We start from the raw sequence: 25307 nt of genomic DNA, 5'->3' as shown, positions 1-25307 counted from the left end.
CTTCTTGTCCAGCGAATTCCAGAAGACTCTCCACACACACATAAAAAGATGCAGATGAACAGACGAACAGGCGGAGACAGTGGAAACAGAAGGCTAGATGTGGTGGGAATAGAAAACCCCAACAAGCTTGAAAGTCTGATGCTTAAAGCGTAATGTACATATTGTACTGAGGAGGATGTAGATTGAGACCCATAAAAAATAGGCCCATGTCTGGTACTGAAGCGTGGCGAGAAGGGAGACAGACTCAAGTTGTTCTCCTGTCCTGCTTTGTTTGGGGATGTTTTGGAAAAGTAGGAAACTCAGACGCGCATCAAAAAAGCATAAACGAATAGTTGCTAGTCTGGTAAAAGGTAAGTAGTATTCCATTTTGGACCATAGAATCCAGTTGTTTATAGATTCTTACAAATACAATAAAAAAAATCCTTCGATTTTATCATCCTTCATTTTGGAGCAAGATTTTTTCAGAGGACAACTGCTTCTATCTCAGCCTCTAACTCAGTCTTCATCGGGTCGGAGGCATTGGGGGTGCAGGTCATCAATTGTGGGGTTTGTTGTTGGTGTTTGTAGAGGGTGGTTGATGGTCACAGTGGGGGTGTTTAGTAGTAACTACCCAGGTGGGACGGCACATGGGTGTTAGGGTGGCGGGGAACATTTGGGTTGGGGTAGATGCCTCCAGTTGGCGAGCTCCAGTATGGAGCGGTGGGTCCAAAGAAGTTGGAGGAGGAGACGGGCATGGATGGAGGATGTTGGGTTACAAAGTTGACCTTCTGCTGGTGGGCGTGGTAGGAAGGCACATAGGCTAGGTCCGAGGGGTACTTATACATGGAGGACTCGGTGGGGTGCGGCTGCAGTGCCTGAGCGATGCCGTGGAAGTCGAACTTGTAGGCGTAGCGCTTGCCGTGCACCTTGGTCATGATGTTTTTGTCATAGTAGTAGCGCAGCGCACGGCTCAGCTTGTCATAGTTCATGTTGGGCTTGCTCTTGCGCTCGCCCCAGCGCCGCGCCACCTCGTCCGGGTCAGTCATCTTGAACTCGCCGTTGGTGCCCTCCCAGGTGATGCAGCCAGCGTTGGCGCTGTCGGACAGGAGCTCCAGGAGGAACTGCCACAGTTGGATCTGACCTGAACCTGATGGTGGACACATACACAAACAGTGCTTAACGATGCAACCTCATCCAAGAGCGTCGTCATTCACCGTTCACAGCTCGACAACTCATTATCTATTCAGCCAGCATTAAAGGACATTTTTGAGATACTTCCACAAAAACTGCCTATTCACAGCAGATGCATTGTAAAGACCACAGTCTGTTCAACATCTTACCTGGATTGGCTAGGCGACTACTGGTGGGACCCAGAATCTGGTAAGGATCTGCAGACAAAAAGGAAAGTATTGTTGGTCTCCAAGCTGATTACTTTAGTGATATAACAATATGCAACCCACACTAAATAATATGCAAGACTGAAGACAAAATAAACATTTCACTGAGCTGCTGCTGATATAATACTAATTCAAAACAATCCTCTGTATTACTTTTAATTTTAATCACACGATATGCAAATCAATGACAAAACAAAAGAGCATTATGTGGTGAAGTCTTGTATTAGTATGCTTGGATTATCGTGCTCCTCTAAATAATTAACTGTCAGGGAAAACCAATTACACATGCTAATAGATGTGTTGCTGAGTGGTAAGAAAAAAAACTACAAACACTCAAAGCTTGTTGGTAGACTGTATTCCAAACGGTCCATTAATTATAAATTGCTGGTGAACCATGTGTAGACAATTGTTTTAGCGGTTTCCTGACTTGTCTTGATATGTGCATGCTTACATATTAAGCCTACCTACAACCAACTTATAACAATGCAACAGTGAAAGAAGCAAATGCAAAGAGCTTAGACAACACAATTCTCTTATATAATAACCATTCTCGGCCATCTTTCGGCACAAAGGGCACAACGTGAAGTTGGTTTTCATGCTGACACATTAGTTTTAAGCCTGTGCTTATACTACAAGATCAAGAAAGACACCCGGTGCCGTTACCTGGCTGAGGTCTGGGCTGCTCAGTGGACTTGGTCACATTCTGAGTGACCACCGGTGAACCTGCAGAGAGAAAAGCAATCAGTGAAGGATAATAGAGAGACACAGACATAACAAGTAGGGTGGCAACAGATAACCAGGTTTCACATCTTGAGTGCCAAAGTGAATAAGGCAGTTGTTGTTGGCTGGACTGACTTCTTTTGACTGACTGTTCCTGCTCTGACAACAGAAGCTGTTATCTTTAGGAGTGTGTCCTACTTGTCTAGACTCTGTAGATGTTTGAACTGCCTCTAGTGATGTGGACTTCAAATAGCATTTTGAAAAAGAATGTGTGTTTTACAGTCTTTTTTTGCCATTGCTAAAGCACAAAAATGGTACTTGTGGCAGTATAATTGAAACCACTAAGTTAAAAATTCTAAAACACACCATTTGCCGATAACTACACACAGTTATCTACATTAGACACATCATTCCAAACTAAAAGCCCATTTGTGTTGTCTGCTAAACTCTGCCATTGAAACACCACAATCAATTATCAATCACCTGCACCCAGTGTGAACCTGTGGAAATAGCTGTCACCAATTACATCACTTACAAAATCAGACCTTGAACACTAGAAATAGGATTCAGGTCTGCTCCTTAGTGAGGACAACAATGGAGGACAATTTTGTAGAGAGACTTAGAGGATTGTAATTGCAATACACCGTATTTTGTTGACAGTAAAATAGCTATGTTCCTGCCATCTTCAGTGAAAGTAATGTTTCTGATACTGGGTTGACTATTGATAATAAACACATTTAGATGTTTCTCCATTGCATTTGAGTTCATACTATTCTTTAATTAGCATGCAAATTAATATGCCAACTACTAGTGTATTATTCTTAACACATCAGTGTGCAGTTGGCATGCGGAAATAGTTCCTTATTTGGTGTTCGTGCGTCGAGTTGTATTGCAAAAATAACATTCTTAGAAGAGTTTCTATAGTTTTGAATGAAGTGTGTGCTTTTGTAAGAGATGCAACATGTTTTGCTTTTTGTGTACGTTTTTGATTTTTGTGTGTGGAGTTTATACAAAAAGGGCCCTTATTTCAGAAATTGTGGTTTAGCAATCGCAAAAAACTGTAACCTGCACAGTACCAGATGATGACATTTACATCAGGTGAAATGCAGGGTCACGCCTCCCTTCAGTGTGGTTACAGCCATGCAAACATACTAGTGTTGTCCACTCAAATATACGTAATATTTTGTGTGTCCTCACCTTTGCCACTGTGCATGTTGTTTGACCATCCTGCCCGCCGTACAGCATCATATGAAGGGTCTGACAAAGAGAGAGGAGAGGAGACAAAGAAAAAAAATATATATATAGATTTTCCATTTGGGAAAATGCTTTTTGTCAAGAGGGTGAGAAATGCATTCATCGTCTGTTGACCAGAATTCTGTGTATTTACAATCACTAACTGTTGCTGTGTGTATGAGACTAGAGTAAGTGTCTCATCTCATTCTATGTTCTATCACAGGAATGTGACGTTTACAACAAAAGAGGAGAGCCCCGGTGCCAAATGGCATCAATAAATCTATCAAAACATGGTTCTAAAAGCTTTTCACAGGATATCTGGACATGGAAATGTGGTTTTATTTGGATCACTGTGATGGTTCAAATGCAGAAGATGGCACAATCTTTAACAGAATACAGTTGGTTGAGCAGCTTGCAACACTCTGACCACAAATAAAAGGACTGATGCAAATTAACGTACAACAGAGACACACACATAGACAATACATGTGCATGATGTTCATCCTCACCCCTCTTCACACACACAAGCAGCTTTTATGAAACCTTGACAAACAGCCAAACTGGCCCAGTTTGCATGAGTTCTACCTGCTGTGTGTCTGCGGTTCAAACCAAACCGAGTGTGAAGCTGGACAGCTTCCAGTATCAATCAATCACTCTGACACAAACGGATAAAAAAAGAGGATGTATTCTTCCCCTGGCAATGTCTCAAAAACACCCTGCTTCACTCACAGTGCACCTGGCCAGCACCCTTGATGGTTTGTATTATTGATGGCTTAAACAGTTCAATCAGTTGCCAGAATACAATATACAATATAGTAGCTTTATATACTTTACACTGTATTGTGTGCAGCATGCTTTTCACAGTGTTATCATGATCTGCAAATCTTTTTGTCAGCAGTTTCTTCCAGAGGGCGACGGATAGAGACAGCGGTGACAGTGGTTGTTGCTGGGATAAGCAAGCTGTTAGAAGATCAAGAGGCAATCCCGTTTCCTATCAGCGTCGGCTGAATTTTAGAGTCGCAGGCTTATTGACAATCAAAGATGGCGGTTTCAATCCCTAAATCTTACAGTTTTTTTTGCAATCGCTAAAACACAATTTCTGAAACGAAAGCCCTCTCTGTCGAAACATATACACAACATATCTTACATCTCTTGCCAAAGAAAACAGTTAATTTGAAATGTTCTAAATCTAAAAGGTTTATTCTCTGTTTTCCTGCTAAATTCACCAAAATGTAGCTTAAACATAAGACATGTTATTACTATTTAAACATGCAAATGACATAAAATTAAATCATTGTCTTACAGCAGGGGACGTTTCATGGTGATATCTATTGGTGATTTATTTATTTTTTAAGCATATTCACCTATACTATCTCCTCTTAAGAGAAGATGACATGTATATAGTTACTGTGTCGTACTTTGAACAAAACACAGTATATTGCCATTGCAGTCCTTTTAACATTACTCTCCCAAACTGGCCTCTGTGGTTGTGCATACCAAAGAACAAGCTGCAGCTGAATCCTGTTTCTAGTGTTCTAGTGATGTAATTGGTTACAGGTGTTTCACACGAGCACTCTGGGGGCAGGTGATTGATAATTGAGTGAGGCGTTTGAGAGGCAGTGTTTAGCAAACAACACACAGGCTTTTAGTTTTGAATGATGTGTCTAATTTAGATAACAGTGTGTAGTTATTTGCAAAACGTGTGGTTTGAAATTTCAAACTGCGTAAAGGAGAAAATGGTTCATTTGGTCAATAGATGGGCTCATAGGCTTACACGAGTTGGTGGTTTCAATAAGCCAAAAGTTACAGAGAAGGAGAAGCGCAAGACTCAACACTCCTGCCACAAAGCAGTAGAAAACCAGTGCAAATATGAGCATGGCGTGGGTCCTCATCTCAAACATTGAAAAGGTGTGGCTTACAGCATTGTGTTTTAACACTATATGCGTGACTAATTATCCACATGAATAGATAATTAGAATATGTTTGACATTCCAGAAGTGAGGGAGTGTGTTCTGCATTCCGTGTCTGTATTTGAATGTGTAGGTGTTTGTTTATTTGCCTTTTCAAATTATTCTCAACCGAGTTTTAATCAGTGGATTCAACAACTCGCATGATGATTATTCATCAATCACTGACAAAAAGAATAGCGTGTTCCCTATGATATATAACCCCGGTCTTCTTCTAAAGTGTATAGATCATATTTGTTAACAATTTGAAAAGTCCATCAATTTGATATGCAAGACCCATTTTAAAGATGGCTTATTGTAAGAGTGGCATGCTTTTCAGCCTCTGCGTGTCAGAGACAAATGAAAGTCTAACACATACAGACTTTGTGTGCAATCTTGACTTAAACAACCTCATACAGCAACACCAGAGGACCATTCAACCAACATTCATTATCAGCTTCCACCTCGTGAACGGCCATCCCGCAACACTGTACCATACTGCCCTCCTGTGGTTTGGGACAAATTGACATCTTAGTTTTCCTTCAAATAAACAACAAATAATAAAATACACAAAATCAAACTCCTTATTTTTCCATTACCTCTCTGCAACCATAAAAACAATGTTTGCCTGGTAACCTGCTACGGGTTTCCTTGTTTCACTCATTTCATAATCTACCAGAGAAAATGTGTCTTGTGCAACTTTCAAAGGATGTTTTGTTGCCTTGTTTTCCCTTTCCTCACGCACACAATATCGACCAATCTGAAGACTTCCTGCTGCTCGGGGACCTCTTGATCGTTTCACTAATTTCAAATTTCTCAACTTTTTTCAGCAAAGGCCCATTCCCAACAACAACAACATGGGTTCTGGTCCCCGTAACCTAACAGAGGGATTTTGAAGTGGAGTAGAAGTAAGACGGTACAAGTGATGGTGCAAAACCATCCGGATGAATTAACTGAAGGATATGAGCTTGCAACGAAGCTAAAAAAAAAAGTGAATGAATTAGAATATGATCAAAAGAATGAAAGGAGAGTGTAATAGAGAGAAAAAGGGAGAAAAGAGACAAATAACAAGCGGGCTGCCGTGGCTCAGCGGGGCTGTCAGGTTCAATCTGGTGTGGGCCGGCAGGATAGCCAAGGAGCAGTGACTGGGGGAGAGTCCTGGGAGACTTGCGTTTCCTGCCTGCCTCGCCTGCAGACAACCTCTCTTTGTTTTACTGGCCCTTTTTTCCCCTCTACTCACCGCCAGCCCCCCTCCATCCACTCTCCACCACCCCGAAAAAAAAACACAACGGGGCTACCTCCATACGTGAAGAGAGGAGTTTACAAACAGAGACGGTCACGGGGGGGGGAGAAGCGGAGACAAATGAAGCAGAGATGAGAAAGAAGGTGAGGGAGTCACAGAAAGAGACTTTATTGTGAGGCAGACAGATGAGGATGGAGACTGAGTGACTAAGGGCATAAAAAGGCTTGAAATAGAAAGAAGAGAAAAAAAATAAAACAAGTCAGACGAAAACACAACTCTGCGGAATTTGAAAAGAAAACAAGGGTTGTACAACCCAGCTGGTATGGGCTGGAGGAGATGCCCAGTAATATGGTCTCATACACATCTTTTAGATACCCTCGGTGTTGTTTGTAGCAAATTACATTAATATCCAAAACAATTTTCCCTTCATCAGCATTCTAGCAAGAATAGAGAGAATTCAAGTTTTTCACAATACTCCAGAGAAAATATTACATTTTGTGTTGTTTTGGAGTGAGTGAAATGTAGGGAAACAGAAGTGCAGAAGATGGAAAGAGCAGCACATGTAAAATGTACAAAGCCCAAGTGGTCGGGGGTACTCGCAAAGGCAGACCCGAAAGTGCACAGAGCCGGCGCTTCCCCAACAATCTACCCCCCCCCCCCCCCCTTCATTTTTCCAGGCCTCGCTCTGACTGCGACTTGAGCCAGTTTCCACTCTGGTCTGGGGTGTGGTGCACACTCCTGGGAGACTTTGACTGCAAGACACGTTAGTCAAAACAAGGCCCGAGCGCTAGACAGAGAGGCCGAGAGACAGACAAAGACAGCGGGAGGCAAGAGAGGGAGAGAGAGAGAGAGAGAGAGAACAACTGAGTAGAGAGGCTGAGATAGACAGAGAGACAAAGGAGAGGGAGATAGAGTGTCTGATCCAGGGAGAGAGAGACCCAGACAGGGCAAACTTTTTAATACCGTAATACAGGTGCTTTAAAAAGCCATCTGTGTGACGGATGAGCCATAAGAGGAGGAGAAAGAAGTACAGGAGCTAGACAGAGAAGCAACGGGAAAAAAATATTGTTCAGAGTAACAGGGGACTGCAACACTGCTGCACATAAATAATATAATTATTGCATATGCAAGTTTGGTGCAATGTTGTAGAGAATTGCGTCTTTCATTTGATTTTTTCTTTCTTTTCAAAATGCGAATGGGAGCAATTGAAAGTCATGATTGTAGGACAGCTTGTACACATAATGGCGCACTTCCAGCTGTATTGCCACTTCTACTTAGCTAGAGATGAGAGAGATGCAGCGGAGAATATGAATGCCCACGCTGCAAATTATGAAATTCCAAAAGTTCATAGCAGCACCTAAACAGATGCTAAAAATGGAAGACTCATTGCAGAGAAACAGCGCCGTATCATATGCAATCATTAACACCGAGATAATACCACAAACAAAACACATACCCACTGTAACACATGCTGCATTAAGACATGCAGGAACACACCCACACACACCCACAGACAAATAGTAGACATAGACTTTAGATACACACACACACACACACACACACACACACACACACACACCCTTTCATAGCTGCAGCATTCCGTGTTTTATATGCTCTCTTTTATTCATAACATTGCATTTTACACCACAGAGTCTGGAGCAGATTAAGGGTGGTCTCCTGCAGCATGCTCGTGCTTACTCTACCCCAAAGAGCCTGTATGGTATTTGACTGTTCTTGAAGGGCAATATGAACTTGAACATCTGGCAATGCTGATCTGAGGACATTTTGATAAAGGCTTATCCGTGGAGAAAGACTTCTTTTATTGTTGAGTCACAATCCCCCCCCCCCCCCATCTCCAATTTCGACTTTTTTTCCTTTATGTTATTTCACTTTATCACTTAATTGTGCAGCACTTAGTGATATTCAAATCTGGTTCATCATGCACATAATTGTGAAACTAGGGCACTGTTTGTCAAAACTATTACACTATTTCCATAAACTTCATTTAAAAGGAAATAATACAAAAAATTCCCAAAAAATGTTTGCATCTTAACTTTACACACAAACATGTTCAGCTCTCTCCACATGTCAACTACACAGTGATGTATTAAGTATTAAACACTATCTAGCATTTTAAATGTGTAGCATGCTGTTAAAATAGACTACTATAACTGAAAATGCAGTATATTGCCATTACAGTCCTCCAATTCTCTCTCCAAAATAACTCTCCATTGTTGTGCGCACCATGGCAGCAAACTGGAATCCTTTTTCTTGTGATTTCTAAGTAATCTAATTGGTTTCAGGTGTGTTTATTTGGTGATGGATAATTGAGTGTGGTATTTCAAGCGTCAAATAACACAAAATACTTAGTTTTGAATGATATGTCTAATGTAGATGACTGGGTGTAGTTATTCGCCAAAATGTGTGAATTTCAAACTTAGAGTGAAGCAGACAGTGTGCGTGGGGTTTAGCATACCTGTCAATTACACAGTCTACAGTTAGTGGTTAGTGGTTTCAATAATCAAGCCCGAAGTACCAGTTCTTCTGTATTTGTAATTGCAAAACATTGTTGTTGCATAACTTTAGAATGACTATAAATAACTTAAAACAAAGTGATTCATTTTAAATTGGACGGGTATCAATCTGATACGTTGGTCGTGTTCCCGAATCCTTGAAAAGTCACCCTGTAGGAGACACAGGCTTTCCTCAGCCAGACGCTGTTCATTGGCTACGGGATCACGGGACACGAGTGGAGGCACAACCAGTGTTACAGGAGCCCATTATAGAAGTCACCTCTTGTGAAAGGGAAATGCTGTTGAAGGGAGTGACCATGTATTCCTGCCAGTCCAAATACCTGGCGCTGAGAACCAGGAAGACCGGGGTCGGGGGGTGACTGAGCAGAATCTTATCTGGCCTGCCCATTGCTCTACTGGTATTGAAGCCTGGAGAGAACAAGTCCGCTGCCTGCTAACGCTCACCGCTGGCGCAGATAGAGAGAGGCAGAGGGCATTCTCGGACACTTATCAGACTTAGTGTTTCCTCTCCTCCTGCCTCGATAGGGCCCCTCATCCTGTGAGCAAGGCTATCACTGTTATTGCAGTCCTTTCTCCCGTCTCTGGTGGTGACACCATATAGCCGATGTAAAGGATGTGCAGGGTTTTTCTTTTTTAAACTGATACGCAGGGCAGCCTTCGCCTAGCTGGTGTTGTGTCAGCACAAAATAATGTTTGTAGAGTGAAAAAGGCATCCAGAGGAAAGAGACACTCATCCAGTGCTGCTGTGGGCGTTGTTCTTAGAAACTCAGCTTGGCTTTTGAAAGAATTTCGCTGGTGTAACATTACCAACACTGCAACAGGTCTCATGTGGCTGCTGAATTTATACTTTACTGCAGGTTTGAAAATATAAATTCTGATTCGATGAGCGAACTGGATACAGTCATTTATGGCTTCGCTAAGACACCCGTGAAAAACATTCACCCAAGCAGTCCAACTTATAACACAAACAAATCCATTTGAATGTTGTTTTTTTTATGTTTACATTAACTACGGAAATATTATGCACTGTTAAAAAAAAAAAAAACTCTCCATGACAAAACTCAACATAAGGTGACCTATTCTTCCCGTTCGAAAGAGCGGTCAATATGTTGAAAATTAAACAAACATCAATAACATTTTTGAGTAAAGTTGTGTTCAAAACAAGTAAAAATAACCTCAACTAATGTACAGATATTTTATTGATGAATAAAAACTGAATTAGTGGTATATTACAAGAACATTTTGTGAAAGTAATCTCATAAAAAAACAATGTAATTCTTAGAGATGGCATTGAACAAATTTCCCCCAAGGGATGAATAAAGTATCTATCTATCTATCATGTGGTGAGTTAACACGCACAAACACGCCAGTCTAGTCTAAAGCAGCCAACCAGGCTCTTCTGCCATGTTTACCACACATGTACTTGCTTCCACACCTGTCCCTGATGCCTGTCAAACAACCTTATTCACACTTCATACGTCCCTCTTCTCTCCCACAATCGTCACATTCACCGTCTCTTTTCGCCCATGCTGCTGCAGATTGAACTCATCAGCACACTGCTTTTGTCTCCTGGTTAAAAACGCCTCTATTCTGACACGTCCCCTCTGAGCTATTATGCGTCACAGCGTTCAGGTAGCAGTTCTGAATGGCAGGGTCTGCTGTAGCAGCTTGGCCCTTATTATTCAAACAACACAAAAGGTGCACCTGCACAGAGCTTTGGCAAACCGGTTACTGCATGTGCTTTGGATTTGTGTAAGTGGTCTGTATTATCAAGTGTGTGTGCGCTCTGTGTGTATCCATTTGTATCCGCTTGTCTGAAGCTGGCAGGTACTGGGAAGCAGCGTTTTTGTCATTCTTCTATTTAGGTAGTCAAACAATGTCACCGTGCTCCCCTGATATTACACAGTTACATCAGCCCAAATACACACACACACAGATAGATATTAAGATGAAGCACAAAGGATGAAAAAAAAAGATTGTGTCCCTACCCTCTTTGGCAACCAGACGTGGGGATGGGTCTGTGTGAGATGGCGTGTTGTAGGATAATGATGAGCTACCTGTAATGAAGTGAGAGAACAGAGAGCATAGTAAGACAAAACAATGTTTCATCCGCCCTGTACTACAGACAGATTACGACTAAAACTACCATATCAAAACCTATATAAGAAATATACACATTTTTATGAACTCTAGCACAACATCATCAACTGATTAAAGGTATACATTAAACAATATTTAATTAAAAGCTTAAAGGTACTGTATAACAAAAGCCAGCAGGTGGCAGTAGTAGGCTCAGCTCAATTACTGACAAGCAGCACTATGGACCCATTTTCAGTTCTTGAATTGTGTTCCAGTTTTGTCTTGAAAAATAATCTCATGAATAAAGAAATTCATGATACATAAATCTAGTCCTAAATAAGCAAATCCAGCACACAGTCAGTCATTTAAATGTAGGACAAACCCCATTGCCTGTCAGCATTTTAACTGCAAAACCCGATTCCTGAATAATAAAGTCAGAGAGGCAAGAGTCTGCATATGGCCGCCTATTCATTTCACCTTATGGAGCAGAACTCTGCGCCGCATTCCTCCACTTACTCAGGCACCCTGGGCGGCACCAAAATGCTCTCTTAATTTTAGCTGCCCCCAGGCATAAATCAGCGAGTGGAAAAACAAGAGCCAAAAATGCACAGTGAAAACACAAGAACAGCTACTGCATGGGGAGTGAAACCCTTTAGCACCGAGACAGCTACGAAGAGCTGCTGCGTAAGGAAGATACATTTTTTGAATGCGCAAATCTGAAAAAGAACAAAAAAACTCATAAAGCAAAATTTTATTTGTGATGTGCTTTTGTTGAGATTTGAAGTAGGACCCCTTCCTAACTTGCTGTGCTGCTAGCGGTGGGGTTAGGGGGGGGGGGGGGGGGGGGGGGATGAAGGGGCCCATGATGGCAGACTAGGGGTCTGTTTTTTTAGGGGGTGGCTGGGGGGGAAAGAGTGGGGTGCTCCACAAATGTATTCTAACCTCCCAACACCCCACCCTTCTCCCAATCTACCGACTCCACAGCACCCCCAAGGCTCTGGGTCTAGTTTAGAAACCTGGGGGCCTCAGAACAGGGGAGCCATTGTATGAGGCATGGGTCCCTGCACAGCAATCAAACGCAGCTCCCCGTACAAAAATAATTCCACACGCAGAGTGTATAAGCGCACGAGGGCAAGCGAGCCACCAAAAGCTTTGGAATGAGGGAGAAAGTGTAAGAGAAGGATGAACAGACGGCACAGAAAAATAAGACGGAAAGGGGGAGGAGGGGAGAAGGAGCTGTTAACCCTTTTCCTGCTGTGTGCCACATATGTGGCCTGACCCAGACAGGCAAACAGGCAGCGTTGCTGAGAAAACCTCAAATCATCCCACAGAGAAATTCAGGGCTGCTGTGTACGAGCGAGAGTGAGAGTTAGTGACGGAGTAGGGGAGAGTGAGTGAGAGGGGGAGAGAGAGAGAGAGAGGAGAGAGAGAAAGACCCCACAGCTGACAGTTTGGTGGAGGGAGTCTTGGCTGTGCTGCCTATTTATTTGGACGGCTTCTTCCTCACTCAGAAAACAAACATGTCCCGGTAATCTGACAGCACAGAGGGGGAACTGGCCAGTGTTCAGCCTTTAAGACCCTCAGTCTCTCTTCCCCTCTCCAGTCACATCTGCTGAGAGTCTGGAAGATTACATAACATCCACAAACAATTTTCTTTTCTCTCCTTCCTATGACTGATGGCTCCTTCAAAAAGGCCCCGTCTTCCAGTTTTTGCACGCCCGTAATATTGAGATGTTTTGGGGCTTGTTCAGCATTGTGATTGACCTCCATCGGGCCCCCGCTGTTTATTCTGCGGAGCTATACGACACCGCTGCCTCAAACATGTGGTCTGAGATTTGTCAACAAACCGAGGGTCTCAGTCACCCAGTTTTGGGAATTTTGCTTCCTCAAGGTAGCCCACTGGGCTCCAGCCAACAGTAAGTCATACTTTTAAGTAGCACCACTGGCCATCTTCATACCAGTCCTCCATAGTGCACGATAGATATTTGCAACAAGTCCATTTGTCACGGCCTTCCAAAACAACGCATGAGCATTTTCTCAGCTGACGGCTCAACTGTTAAAAATGAATCGTTTGTTAGGAGTGTTGGGGAAGTTGCTTGAGTATTTATTTTAACAACATTACTTTAGTAATTACTCAAGTGCGAACATATTTGCCAAAGCAAAAACAACAGTCAAATCCAATATTTCCACAGACTGCGTCCAGCTTTCCTGGAACAGCACCGCAAACTCAACCCCACTGTTGTCTTCTTTGCTGAATTTTGCGATGCAGGAAGCAGCACAGGCAGAAAGGAAAAACACAGATTCAGACCGGCGGATACAAAGAAAATACTTATAAGCCAAGAATCTAAAAAACAGGCTCTAACGACAGGCAATAAGTTACAGGTGAACAAAAGTCCACGCGAAGACAACGAAGACGAACTGACAAAAGACAATGGGAGCACAGAGACTAAATACACGAGGATGACAAGATTACATAAGATAACGAGGTACAGGTGACAGCAGGGCTAACGAGCAACAGGTGAAACAAACAAGAAACAAGAGGAGAGGACTTTCAAACTAAAATAGGAAACAAACTATGAGAAAAAGCCCAGGATCAGGACTGTACAAGCTATGAGCTTTGTCCAAAAGCACAGTCTGTCAAAATACTGCTTTTGAACATTGGTTGCGCTGCAGTAAAAGATGCTCTCACCCCGGGCTGACAGTTAACACATGTGAGATCACTAAAATACCTTTGAAGATGTAGCACGCAAACGGCAAACAGCTATATTACAGGTATACATATTATTATTTTTTTATGCTGAGATGTCCATGTTAACAAGCTGCGGAGGAGCACCAAGGTCACAAATTGGACTACCTACATACAGCCCTGGAAAAATCAATGTGATTTCTGAAGGTAGGCTCACCAGTGGCTAATGTTAGCAGACCAGCTACTAGGACCACCTCCAGTCCCTAAGCTAACATGTCCAGTCGACTTAAGGGAGATCAATCCTTCAATGAACTCCCGGTAAGACAACAAACAAACTAAATTGTAATCTCTGACACTACTGCCTAGCTACATGAAGGGCACACTACTTCCTGCATCAGACACAAATCTTTCAGTACAGAATCGTCCAATATGAACGTAATTCCTAAGGATACTGGGCCGGTACTTGGGTATTCAAGACTGACCTCACAAGAGAATGACATCATGGGTTGTTTGTTTGAATTCCTTAAGTGACAGGGCACATATGGAAGCAGGGTGATGTTGTTATAGCTGTAACAAAACCTTTCAGTGAGGAGGCTATGGTGGATGGGTGGAACAGCAAAGTGTATAAAATTGATACAGAGATTACTGTTCACATCCCATCTCCTATCAATGGTCAACGTTGTTTTGGACGATCTTTTGGGCACCAAAAACCGAACCCTCCCTAACTTTAACTAAGTGGTTTAGTTACGTAACCTTAACGAACTTATTATCCTGAGAAAAGTAACAGAAAAAGATTTGTGAAGAATGAAAACAACCCGAACCCTGCTGATATTCTCACCAACACACACCTGACCAATTGCTACATGAAGTGGGCGTGAATTTCAGAAGGTTACAGAAATGTTTGGATGCAGTACCCTAAGTTAAATGTTGGAAAGTCGTGTGTGGTTAACCTTTAAAAAACAGCACTGACTGAAATTCAAGGTTTTGCGGAATTGCCCCAAAATCGACATTCTTAACTGGCGATTGGGTTGCAATCACAATTATAATGCAACTCTGAGCAGCTAGCTTTAATTACAGCTGAGCTCATCTCAGTGTTTACACGAATAGCAACTGCTTATTATCCACCGCAGCTTATGCTAATGTGATATGTACATAAATTCTTGTAGTGCTAAGTGCCTGAACCCCAGCAGTCAAGAGATCAGCCGCAGACTGCTCTGTAATGGTGGCTTACTGCAGACAGCTAACAGTAAAGGGCGCAGGGCCAGGCTGTTGAGCCCCTGTGCACCAGTGATAATCTGCCAATAGAAGGAACTAATGCAAGGGGAGCTCAATAAAAATGTTGTGAGGGGAGAAATGGGAGAGAGAGAGAGAAAGAGAGAGAAAGAGAGAGAGAGAGAGAGAGAGAGAGAGAGAGAGAGAGAAAGAAAGAGAACGAGAAAGCGCTCTCCAGACCTCCTTTTTCCCTACTCAGCCTTCGAGCCCAGATGTTTATGGTCTGTATAAACTATTGAGGGCTTGAGAATGTCCCCCACTCTGGAGCGAGCAACAGCAGTGCAGAAGCCCAGACTTATCACTCTCTCTCTCTCTCTCGCTCTCTCTCTCTCTCTCTCTCTCTCTCTCTCTCTCTCTCTTGACTCCCTCACTGTAAATCCATCCAGACATACAAGCAACGACGACAGCTGGGAAACAGAACTATTGCAATTCTCCAAAGACACTCAATCATGACCACCTCAGACCGTTTCCACAAACTTCTAAAAAAATACTTCACCCCCACTTCGACTTCTTTCTTCTATATCACACTCGCTCTCTATTATTGTTTCTCTTGCTCACACCCTCCGGCCCCTGTCCTCAAATAACTACTGTAAAATCAGTCAAAGGTTTTATTTCATCATCCAGTTTGTACTCTTATGTTTCTTCAGAGCCACAATAGATTCTCAGGTCTCATGTCACGTTACTTTCCCTCCTCATTCTCCTTTCATTTTTCCCTGTCTCTTCTCACATCTCTGTGTATCGGAGGATACCGTCTTTCATTGTCTGAGTTTTTTTTTTTGCTCCGCTCCGTTTCCAGCACATGTGGTATCAAACCGACCTACATGGGTGCGATAAAGCAAACAGTCCGTGGTCCCTCCTTGACAGACTAATTTGAACAAATTCTCAAATTGCACCCCAAATTGAAAGCACATTGGGATGCGGGCAGCCATTACTTATAAAAATCTGGATAAGTGACCAACAATGAGGCCAAAATAATGCACGGGCAACTACCCTTGTTACTGCAAGCAGCTGGGTATCCAGAAAGATGTTCAGATTGTGCCCGCGGTTGCACCGTTGTGGGTGTCTGAACGACATTTCAGCGCATGACGTGGCAGGAATGTTTTGTTATGGTATTGCTGTAGGGTGGGGAAATGTGTCCCTGCCCAGTGCCGAGTGTACGTACAGGGCTTAATGACTCTGAGGAATGTTAATCAGAGGTTCAATAAACAGAACCAAACACACACATGATGTACACAGATGTGTATGAAATGATTGGACCTTGCAGCATCCATTTTTGGGATGAGGATGGGGGGTAATATAGGGAAGAATGAATGGGGTTGGAGGAAGACATCACATGACCTGTAATCACTAATGCTTCCAGGGCTTGGCTCAGTATTTCCCTTCCTCTCTCTTTTTCTGTATTTTGGAAGCTCGGCTCAGCTCCAACTCTCGTGAGTGAAGCCAGAGGTCTATTTTCTGGACGGGGTTACTCCTCGTCTATGATTGTGTTTGTTTGTGCTGCAGGGGGAAAAGAGAGAGCAGCTTTAGTTTCCAAATCACCAGCCCTGCAGGGTCTGCATGAAGCCTCAACCCTCTCTCCTCCTCCTCTTCCTCCTCCATCTCAGTCTTCCTGAGACATTCATTTACTAACATGGTTCCTCTTGCCCTAAGGCTCCCAGTGTCAAGAATACACACTGCTCGGTTGTCGGAGAGCTGCCCCAAAAACAGGTCATTCCGTCCAGGCACGGGACGGAAGCATACATCTTTTTGATTGTCGGGAACGGATCCAAAGCAATTTCAACCAGCAAGTGGAGAGGATTCCCGAGACATCTTCTCTGTCTCCAAGACACACAAGGTCTAAATCAAAAAACGGGCAGCATTGGGCAGAATCGCGGTGCAGCACGCCTAAGCCGTGGCTAAGTCACGCAGCCAGTGGCCATAATGAAAACTGCTCTGCAGAGTGTGCCCAGTGGCGGTCAGACAGATCCACCCGCTGCAGCGCTGCACAATGAGGCTGTTATACTCATGACAGGCATCTCTCTCTGCCCAGACGCTGCGCACAGAGAAAACTGTTGACACCCACTAAATGCAGTTCCCATTACATCACACGGAGGCCCATCGCAATTTTTTGGGAGTAATGCTAAACTTAGTTGAGCCATCAGTCACTCCACCCAATGTGGTGTCATGATATTCCTACAGCAGAAGCAGCTCTCACTACTTAAAGTACAAAATGCAAAGAATTTAAAGATAGGACAAACTGTACTCTGTATGCACAACAATCACATTACTCCTGATCTGCTTCTTTTCAAAGTAAACGGTAGACGTACCTATTGTCTGAACTAGACATCACTGTGTATTCAAGGCAGCAGCCGTGCCAGATGTTACATCTTATATCAAAATGTAATTAGCATACTGCCTCCGAAAATTGGCTTTGTTTCCCCGCTGAAACATATGAAGCAGGATTGCGCCGAGGAACTCTTCAAAGGCAAGAGGCTCAAATTTAGTTGCCTCCATTGCAAATTGCAGATCAACTTTCTTTGCTGTGCTGAACACACAAGCCTAGCGTGATTCCTGAGGCAATGCACCTGGGCTTCATCTTTCTGGACCATGTGGAATAAGGCGCAGCAAAGTCAAGTGGGGGATGTAGTCGATGGTTATCTTGAGAAGGGAGAGAAAACCCCTTGGTTTCCACAGCTCTGCTTAATACTGGGTAGCCATTATGGAGAAATGAGTTTCCAGTAAAGGCAATTTCATTGTTTATTGATGGTAATATGAGTACATTGTGGTGACAAAAAAAAAATGTGTCATGTTGTTTGCTTGGGTTTGGCATTTTTTCACTAGCACTTCTCATCCAAAAGTAGAGAAAAGTATATGAAAAGAGGCTTGTGTCCTTCGCTTCCATTCTTTGGCAGAGATGGAAGCCTGCCAATTTCAACTTCAGCACAGACAGCAGGATATAAAACATGAGTGCATTTCACCAAAATGACTATCCTTACACTGTCAAGAAATCTGATTATCTTCAATCATCAATCAACTGTCAAAACAATTTTTGTTGGAGTCCAATATTTGTTCCAATATCCCATCAAATGATTAACATCCATTGTTCCTCTCGGTTAACCTTTCTGTTTAAGTTGCACAAAGTGTACTTACTTTCCCTGAGGTAATTGAGATGAGAGAGAAGCACTTCGGCATTGTACATGGTGGTGAGCCGAAGAAAGTCATCCTTGCCCATCTTGCAGAGCTCTTTGCCGTCTGTGTTCTGAAACATGGCCGTGTCGATCTCTAACAGGCCGTACTCCTTGATGGCCCACTCTAGCCACTGGCGCACATGGTCCTGAGACCACAAGGAGGGGTCTGCAGAAGAAAGGGGAAGTTTATTGACTCCAGAAAAACTGTTTCTGGACAGACACCAGGATAGACAGAGTTGGGAGAGCCTCATATCTGACTAAGGTAGAGGCAGGGGAAGCTATGACCAAATTGGAAACAGAATTTTTTATCAGTCGCAGATTTTGTTCAGGTAGTAAATATTCTTTGTCTTGTTTTAACCACATGAATAGGATTTGCCATATGACTGTTATTCAGATAAATGATCGTTCACAGAAATCTCTTCCTGTGTTTGTTGAAATGTTGAACTATGTTTTGCATTGAATTTGTGAATATAACTTGACCCCAGTCTGGTATACTGCATAACCTAATCTGGAAACCAAAACTCCAAACATACCACTTGCGGTTAGGCAGTGGCCTCCATGTGGAGCTCCTTTTAGGTTAATAGATGAGTGGACGTTTGCATCAGTTTGGCACAAACATTTGAATAGCCTTTACAATGGAAAATGTACCAAGGCGCCATTCAATTTTAATTAAATGAACAACATGTGCTTATTTTTGGGGAAAGTCAGTCTCTTTGGCTCTGCGGCTTACGTGTAGCAACATAAACCAACTTACGTGTTAAAACCTAATTTCTAAAGGCTATAACCCTGAAATTGCACTTGTTACTCCCTGAACTGTGATATTTCACATTCTGGATCAAATTGTGAAACCAGTGAAGAAATATATGGGTCTGGCAAACAAACAGACATCTCTACCTGCACGCATTCAGCCGTGCTCCCATGAGTGACCTAAAACATTGGAACAATGCTTTACCTCACAATCCAGCTAAATAGAAATGGGACTCATAAAACATTTACAGCACTGGCAAAATTATACCAAAACAGAAGAGTGATTCTGTCTGCAATCGCAGCAGCAACACAAAGCAACACCTAAAACAATTAGCACCTGTATAAATACGGAGTGAGAGTACAGATACACTGTTTTATGACCCATATTCACCCTTATCCATCTTAGATATGATTTATTTTTATTACATACATGCTTATTATTATTGCATACCTGCAGGTACAATGACTCTCCGCTCATTGGTGGTCATGTTGGGGGGAGGGGCATTCTTCTCATCCATGTAGTTTCCATAGTTCATCTGAGATGTGTCATTACCCCCCACAAGCTTATTGCATTTACCCACACTGCAGTCAACTGGAGACTCCCTGCTACACAAACACACACACACACACACACACACACACACACACACACACACACACACACACATACGAGAACATTGTAAAAATATCATCAGCAGATAAATTGGGTGTTGTTGGTTTTCTTTTCCAGTCATTGACTTTGGTATGGGACGGATAAGCCCTAAACTGGCTTGGCCAAGTATACTGAAGATTAGAAGCAAGAAGTGAAGGTTTGTTGTGGTAAAGAAATGGCCGGTTGAATGACTAATGGCAACATGGATGGCAGTAGCTGGAGTGATGACCACCGAATGTCGAATATGTCTAATAAAGATGGATACAAACTCTTATCTCACTGAACACAAAGTAATATAAGACACAGGATGTGGTTGTCATGCCATACCTGGATCCATTCATGTGCTCATATTCTCTCTTGACGTTGACCCTCACTGGCTGGTTGATCCACTCCTGCTGTGGGGGTAAGGGGTTGATTTTGTGGGTCTGTCCGTAGTCCTGTGTGCCAGATGCAGTCATGTCTGTCTTGGGGAGAGGGGCAGCAGCAGCGTACGGAGGCTCAAATAGGGACTGGTCTTCACTCACCACTGATAGCGCCTCCTGTAGGTGGAAGGAGCAAATACTTGGTATGTCTTTCTCGACTCTCTTTACATGTGCAAGTATGTGAGCTTCCAAATAGTCCACATGAAGCCATCCTACCCAATACACACTTAAATTGAGTACTTCAATATTTTGTGATATACTCTTATTTGCTTTAATGCAGAGGGTTAGATACGAAGATCGACACCACTCTTACGTCTGTCCATTTAGAATAAGGCTACAACTATTTGCTAGTTAGCTTAGCTTAGCATAAAGCCTGGATGCAGGGGGAAACCGCTAGCCATTAAAATATGACAAAATACACCTACCAACATCTCTACAGCATACTAATTAACCCTTTATAGGTGGTTTTATGTGGTTACATTTTTGGGATATAGGTCACCGGTGTCTCTGTTGGTTGTCTAGAGGTTCTTGAAGGCAGTTAGTTTTAGTTTTGGACAGAGCCAGGCTAGCTACTTCCCCCTGGTTCTTTATGCTAAGCTAGGCTTACCGTGTCTTGACTGTAGTTTCTTAACAGACAGATATGAGAGTAGTAGCAATCTTCACATCTAACTCTGAAAGCGATAAGGCATATTTCCCAAATTTCAAACTGTATCGAGTGGTGAGACATAACCATGTCATAAGAATGATAAGAATAAACTCATGAGCAGATACAACTCAAGTCTTTCATTTGACACCTGTGACGTCAAATTTTCAGTCTCTTGAGTATTATTTGTTTACAGCAATTATGAGCAGTTATGGGTCATATCGCAGTCTGGCATCCAAATAGTTTGTGTACACAACCCACGTAGCAATAGCTTCCTGTTGATGTTAGGGGAACTTCAATCATGCCCACAGTGGAGTAAGACAGTTGTAAGGCTGGGCTCTACCACGGTACTGGTTTATTACCACTATCAGTCAATACATACAGCTTTTCTACAATTAATGAACCATTGGTTCAGAACTAAAACCAAACAATAACTTTGCAAATCCTCCCGTTTACTGTATAGGCTGTCAATTACAAATATTCCAAACCAAATTTCCCAGATTCCTGGTTGTGTAATAATTCCCCCATGCTCATTCTTGACTTCATTGGACCCAAAAATCCCCTGACATGCCCTGATCTTTCTGTCCGGTCTGAGCGTCTGAGCATTGGGCTTCCCTCCTTAGCTGAAGACTCAACAGAAGCAAGGGGGGGGTCGCAGCTACACTGACCCCTCTGCTGTAGCTCAGCTGGAGCAATGTAAGTTTATTAAAGAAAACAAACGCAGACACTCGTGGCTGGCCAACATATTACGTGAGCGCTCCTCGTGTAATGTCTTGGAAGTAAAACACGGATTGTGTACTTGGTGTGTTACTTTTCAACATACAGATGTCACCGCTTAGTGTTTGACAATAAACAGAGTTGGGCAATGTCACCATCTCAGACTGGTGCCAGGCAAGTGTTAGATGGCACTGAGTGGGGATACTGCTTAACAATAACTCGATTAGTCAACCCTTGTTACAATTGTTCCATCAATCGTTGTTAACAACGATCAAACAAACAAATACAAAAAAAGTCTGAATATTAAGTGAATTCATTACAGTCATACGCTTCTGTTGGGGATTAGGCTCGGGTCTGATGCACATCTGGATCTGATGGCACAGCTTAGGCCAAGACGTGTCTAATTCCCGTGGACTGAATTATTTCATTCCAAAATGCCACATATCTGCTTCGGGGGGGAAATGCTACTTAATATTCATTGATCAGTATTTCAAACATGTAGCTTTTTGCAATCTGTAAATAGTTGCTTCTATGAAAGCAATATCCTCATAATCTCACATAACTTCAGGATCATTCCATTCTAAGACATTTCATGCAAGTAGAAAGTGTAGCCTTATCCTTGTTTGGATGATAAATGTCTCTTTTTGTAGCAAACGTGGTACAACTAGAAGGTGACTAATGTATGTGGAATATTCTGTAATCGCATACACCAAAACACTGCAGTGACTATAAATGGCAGGGATGCTCTTTCACCAACTCCATTTTGACACTGAATTGAAAGATAGAACATGCGTTTCCTTTAACCTTCCATGAATCACAACAATCACATCCTGCGTGGTCTTTATGGCAGCGAGAGCTACTTTATACCTTACAAACGCAAATGAAAGAGAAAGCATAAGCATGACAAACTTATTTTGTTTCGCAAAATTTGGATATGATCACCAAAAATAAAATATTGATCAATCGCTTTGCCGATACTTGATCTAATATTTGGACCATATACTTTGATACTGATTGGCAACCATATCCTTCGGTGCGTTTCCTTAATTACTAAAGTTTAAATCATTGCAGATCATTTCATTAAAAGCTGATCTAATAAAAGAAAGGGACAGGTGAAGCCTTCAATCAGTACAATTCATTAAATCAAGTTATGGTGACCTTTGCAGTGGAAAAAGGGTTTTAATTTGTAATTGCACTATAGTGCCATCTGTTGTAATGCCACAGACCAACTATATGTCTACACAAAGTAAAGTGTGACAGCTCGTAAACACACTGGAATAAAAGGCACCTGTCTTCTATTTTAAGGTGGAGCGGATTGACAAGTCAAACTCCTCATTGGGAAGATTTTTTTTCCGCAGACAGTTGGAAAGCTTTGTCTATGCCACAAAAAAAGCATTTGTATACTCATTCAATAAAATACTACTCCTCAGGTTAATGGGTGGATTTAAAATAGCTGAACCTCTCCAGAGCATTTAACCATCTCGCCAGAATTCGATTTTCCAGTGATTTCATCAGGGGATCCATCATAGTCTGAAGCCTGGCAGGAGGACTCACTATCTGAGCAGAGCACACCAGCTAGTCTGTGTTTGATAAAGTGTGGAAGAGTGAGGGAATGTCTCATTACAGCCCGATAAGGGCTTACTGAGCCACTATGACTGCTGCATGTTATATTTACAGTGACATATCAGCCTGTGCAATTCAAACCATGATTGGCAAGTGGTGTGTTCCTATCGAGATTGTAGAGGTTTTTTTCTTTTAAAATAGGATCGCACTACTCTCATGAGGAGAAGCTGAGAGGATGACAGAGCACGTGCCTCAGTTTTCTTTCCAGTATCGGTGGGGAACACACACACACTGAGAGTTACAGACAGTTTTCTGTCTGCCTCACAATGTCCACAGAGAGTTTGCCACTTAAACAATCAAGAATGAATTCCTCCCGAGGACCATGAACGTATTCAGTAAAAACTCTTTACAACTTCTGAGTAAAAGAAAAAGAAAAATATTGTTTTATCCTTATAAAAGATGCTTTCTGTAAGCATGAATAAGATCAGAATTCTACTTTTGCAGTATATGTTTTCGCAGGACCACATGACAAAGGGGGGAAAACATCAAATAAATCATAGCTCCACTGTTAAGCCACATGCCCCAGTGCAAGCATTGTGCGAGTGTGACACCTGCTGGGAGCCACCTCTGTTGTGTTTACATCAACCGAGTCTATCTCTCCAAATGCGTCACGACGCGTCTGGGGCAGACTGGATATATGCAATAGCTCCACATCCAGACTACACGTGTGATTGTTTGACGTTCACACACAGCCAATCTAGCAGGAGACACCCAGAAGGGGGGGGGGGGGGGGGGGGGGGGGGGGGCATTCCTGTCTTTTGTTTAAGGAGGAAGAGGAAACCTGTCAGGAAAAGATTGTGTGGAGCAGGAAGCTCTCATGGCTAGAGAGCCCTTCCTTTCTTTTAGCGAGCATGAATGCAGCTACAGCGGCCAGTCATTTACACCCAAGGATTCAATTATGACTGCAGTAATTGTCACAGCGCCTTTGCTTTGTTACAAACATCCAGGCTGAGACATCAATGTCCTCCTGCAGCATGGCTTTCATCCCCGACACAGAACAAAACAGTCACAGCGCTGTGAACGCTGAATGACGGGACTGAAGTGACTATATATGCAGCCTGACATTTTTGTCTGGCCAACGTTTACACTCTTCCAAAACTCACACACCACACCCAGCCGCCACAAACCCGCTACTTTAAATTTCCAAAAGAAAACACGTCGCATTACTTTTCAGCAACAACAAGAGCAAATGCAGACGCTGCAGTCTTCTGAGCTCATACACTTGTTAACCGGAGGACACAGACCAAACGCATCGCAGGGCGAACTAGGGACTTGCCATTCAACATCTGGTGGCTGCAGCCATAATGCATCTGGAATTTGACTGTCGGGGGCCAGTAGCCAAAGTTAATGTAGACCGGCGCTCTTGCTACCAACATACCGTTTCAAAATAGTTGTGTAACTATAAGGAGCAAGCCAAGGTATCATTGTGAAGCGTGTGGGTTTTAAGTGTTGCAAACTGAGCAGTTACCGCATGAAGTTACCAAATGACAGCTTTCCTTACACTTTCACAAAACTCTCAGTGAAACGGAGGGACAGAAGTTACAATTATCAACGGCAACACAGGGAGAAAGGGTATTTCTTTTGTGAATACAAAACCATCACACTTTTTTTTGACCCACGAGAGGATCTTCGGACCGAGCCGGGCGATGTGCCACACCGCTGTTGCGCAGCTCGACACATCGTATTCAGCGGTACATCCAGTCATGGATATTGCTCAATCCCCGTTCGCTGCCCAGACTAAACCAAATCGTCGACCTCGTGGATTACTTGTAGCTATATGAAAGTACATTATGCGTGTCTAAAAGAAATAGCCACTCCTTATTGCCTATTCCAGACGTGCGTAATTTTTGCGCTTGGTCCCCCAAAATCCAAAACGTGATTCCGATTTAGTCCCGAATCCACAATTTAACGTATCCTCACAACAGGGCAGCTTATTAAAAAAAAGAGGAGTGCTTTCAAATAAAGAGCAAAATAAGGAAATCTGGTTACCGCTTTCAGACAGAGAAAAGAAAGCCGCTCATCGTCGTCAGATTGGAGGTCCCAGCTCACAGACCGACACAGAGGGGCATTTCAACCCATTGCTTAAAAATAGGAGGCGCAACTCCGAAAAAGCAGTCTCCCACAAACTCATACACCACGTTCTCCACCCTTACCTTAATAGTTCCGTCCATTTTGCGCAATTTTCAGCGGACCCCGACAATATCCCAAACATGACACGCTCCTGAATTAATTCCAGCCCCCGGTATG

The 25307-nt window shown here is 42.8% G+C and overlaps 1 protein-coding gene across 2 annotated transcripts; it reads right to left on the bottom strand.

Annotated features, from left to right (window-relative positions):
• Window positions 1-25307, bottom strand: fli1 (Fli-1 proto-oncogene, ETS transcription factor). 2 transcript variants are annotated; one of them, XM_079166526.1, is made up of 9 exons: window positions 25214-25307; window positions 19983-20194; window positions 19455-19609; window positions 18219-18422; window positions 11041-11109; window positions 3294-3353; window positions 2040-2099; window positions 1320-1367; window positions 1-1126 (listed from the first exon to the last, which is right to left on the bottom strand). In XM_079166526.1, the coding sequence occupies exons 1-9, from the start codon at window positions 25229-25231 to the stop codon at window positions 597-599; spliced, it is 1356 nt and encodes a 451-aa protein (XP_079022652.1). In that variant the 5' UTR covers window positions 25232-25307; the 3' UTR covers window positions 1-596. The 2 variants fall into 2 exon arrangements, with proteins under 2 accessions (XP_079022652.1, XP_079022653.1); XM_079166527.1 differs by having other exon boundaries at window positions 19455-19606.

This window comes from Pholis gunnellus (assembly GCF_910591455.1).
Source record: "Pholis gunnellus genome assembly, chromosome: 9".
NCBI lineage: Eukaryota > Metazoa > Chordata > Actinopteri > Perciformes > Pholidae > Pholis > Pholis gunnellus.
Note: the sequence above shows the minus strand (reverse complement) of the source record. Positions and strands in the feature narration are given on the sequence as shown.

Excerpts from the sequence above, each read along its gene's own strand:
- fli1 (XM_079166526.1), bottom strand. Across the intron at positions 11,110-18,218 it reads TCTCAATTACCTCAGGGAAA|GTAGCTCATCATTATCCTAC; the intron begins GTAAGTACACTT and ends ACTTCATTACAG. Across the intron at positions 2,100-3,293 it reads CAACATGCACAGTGGCAAAG|GTTCACCGGTGGTCACTCAG; the intron begins GTGAGGACACAC and ends TTCTCTCTGCAG.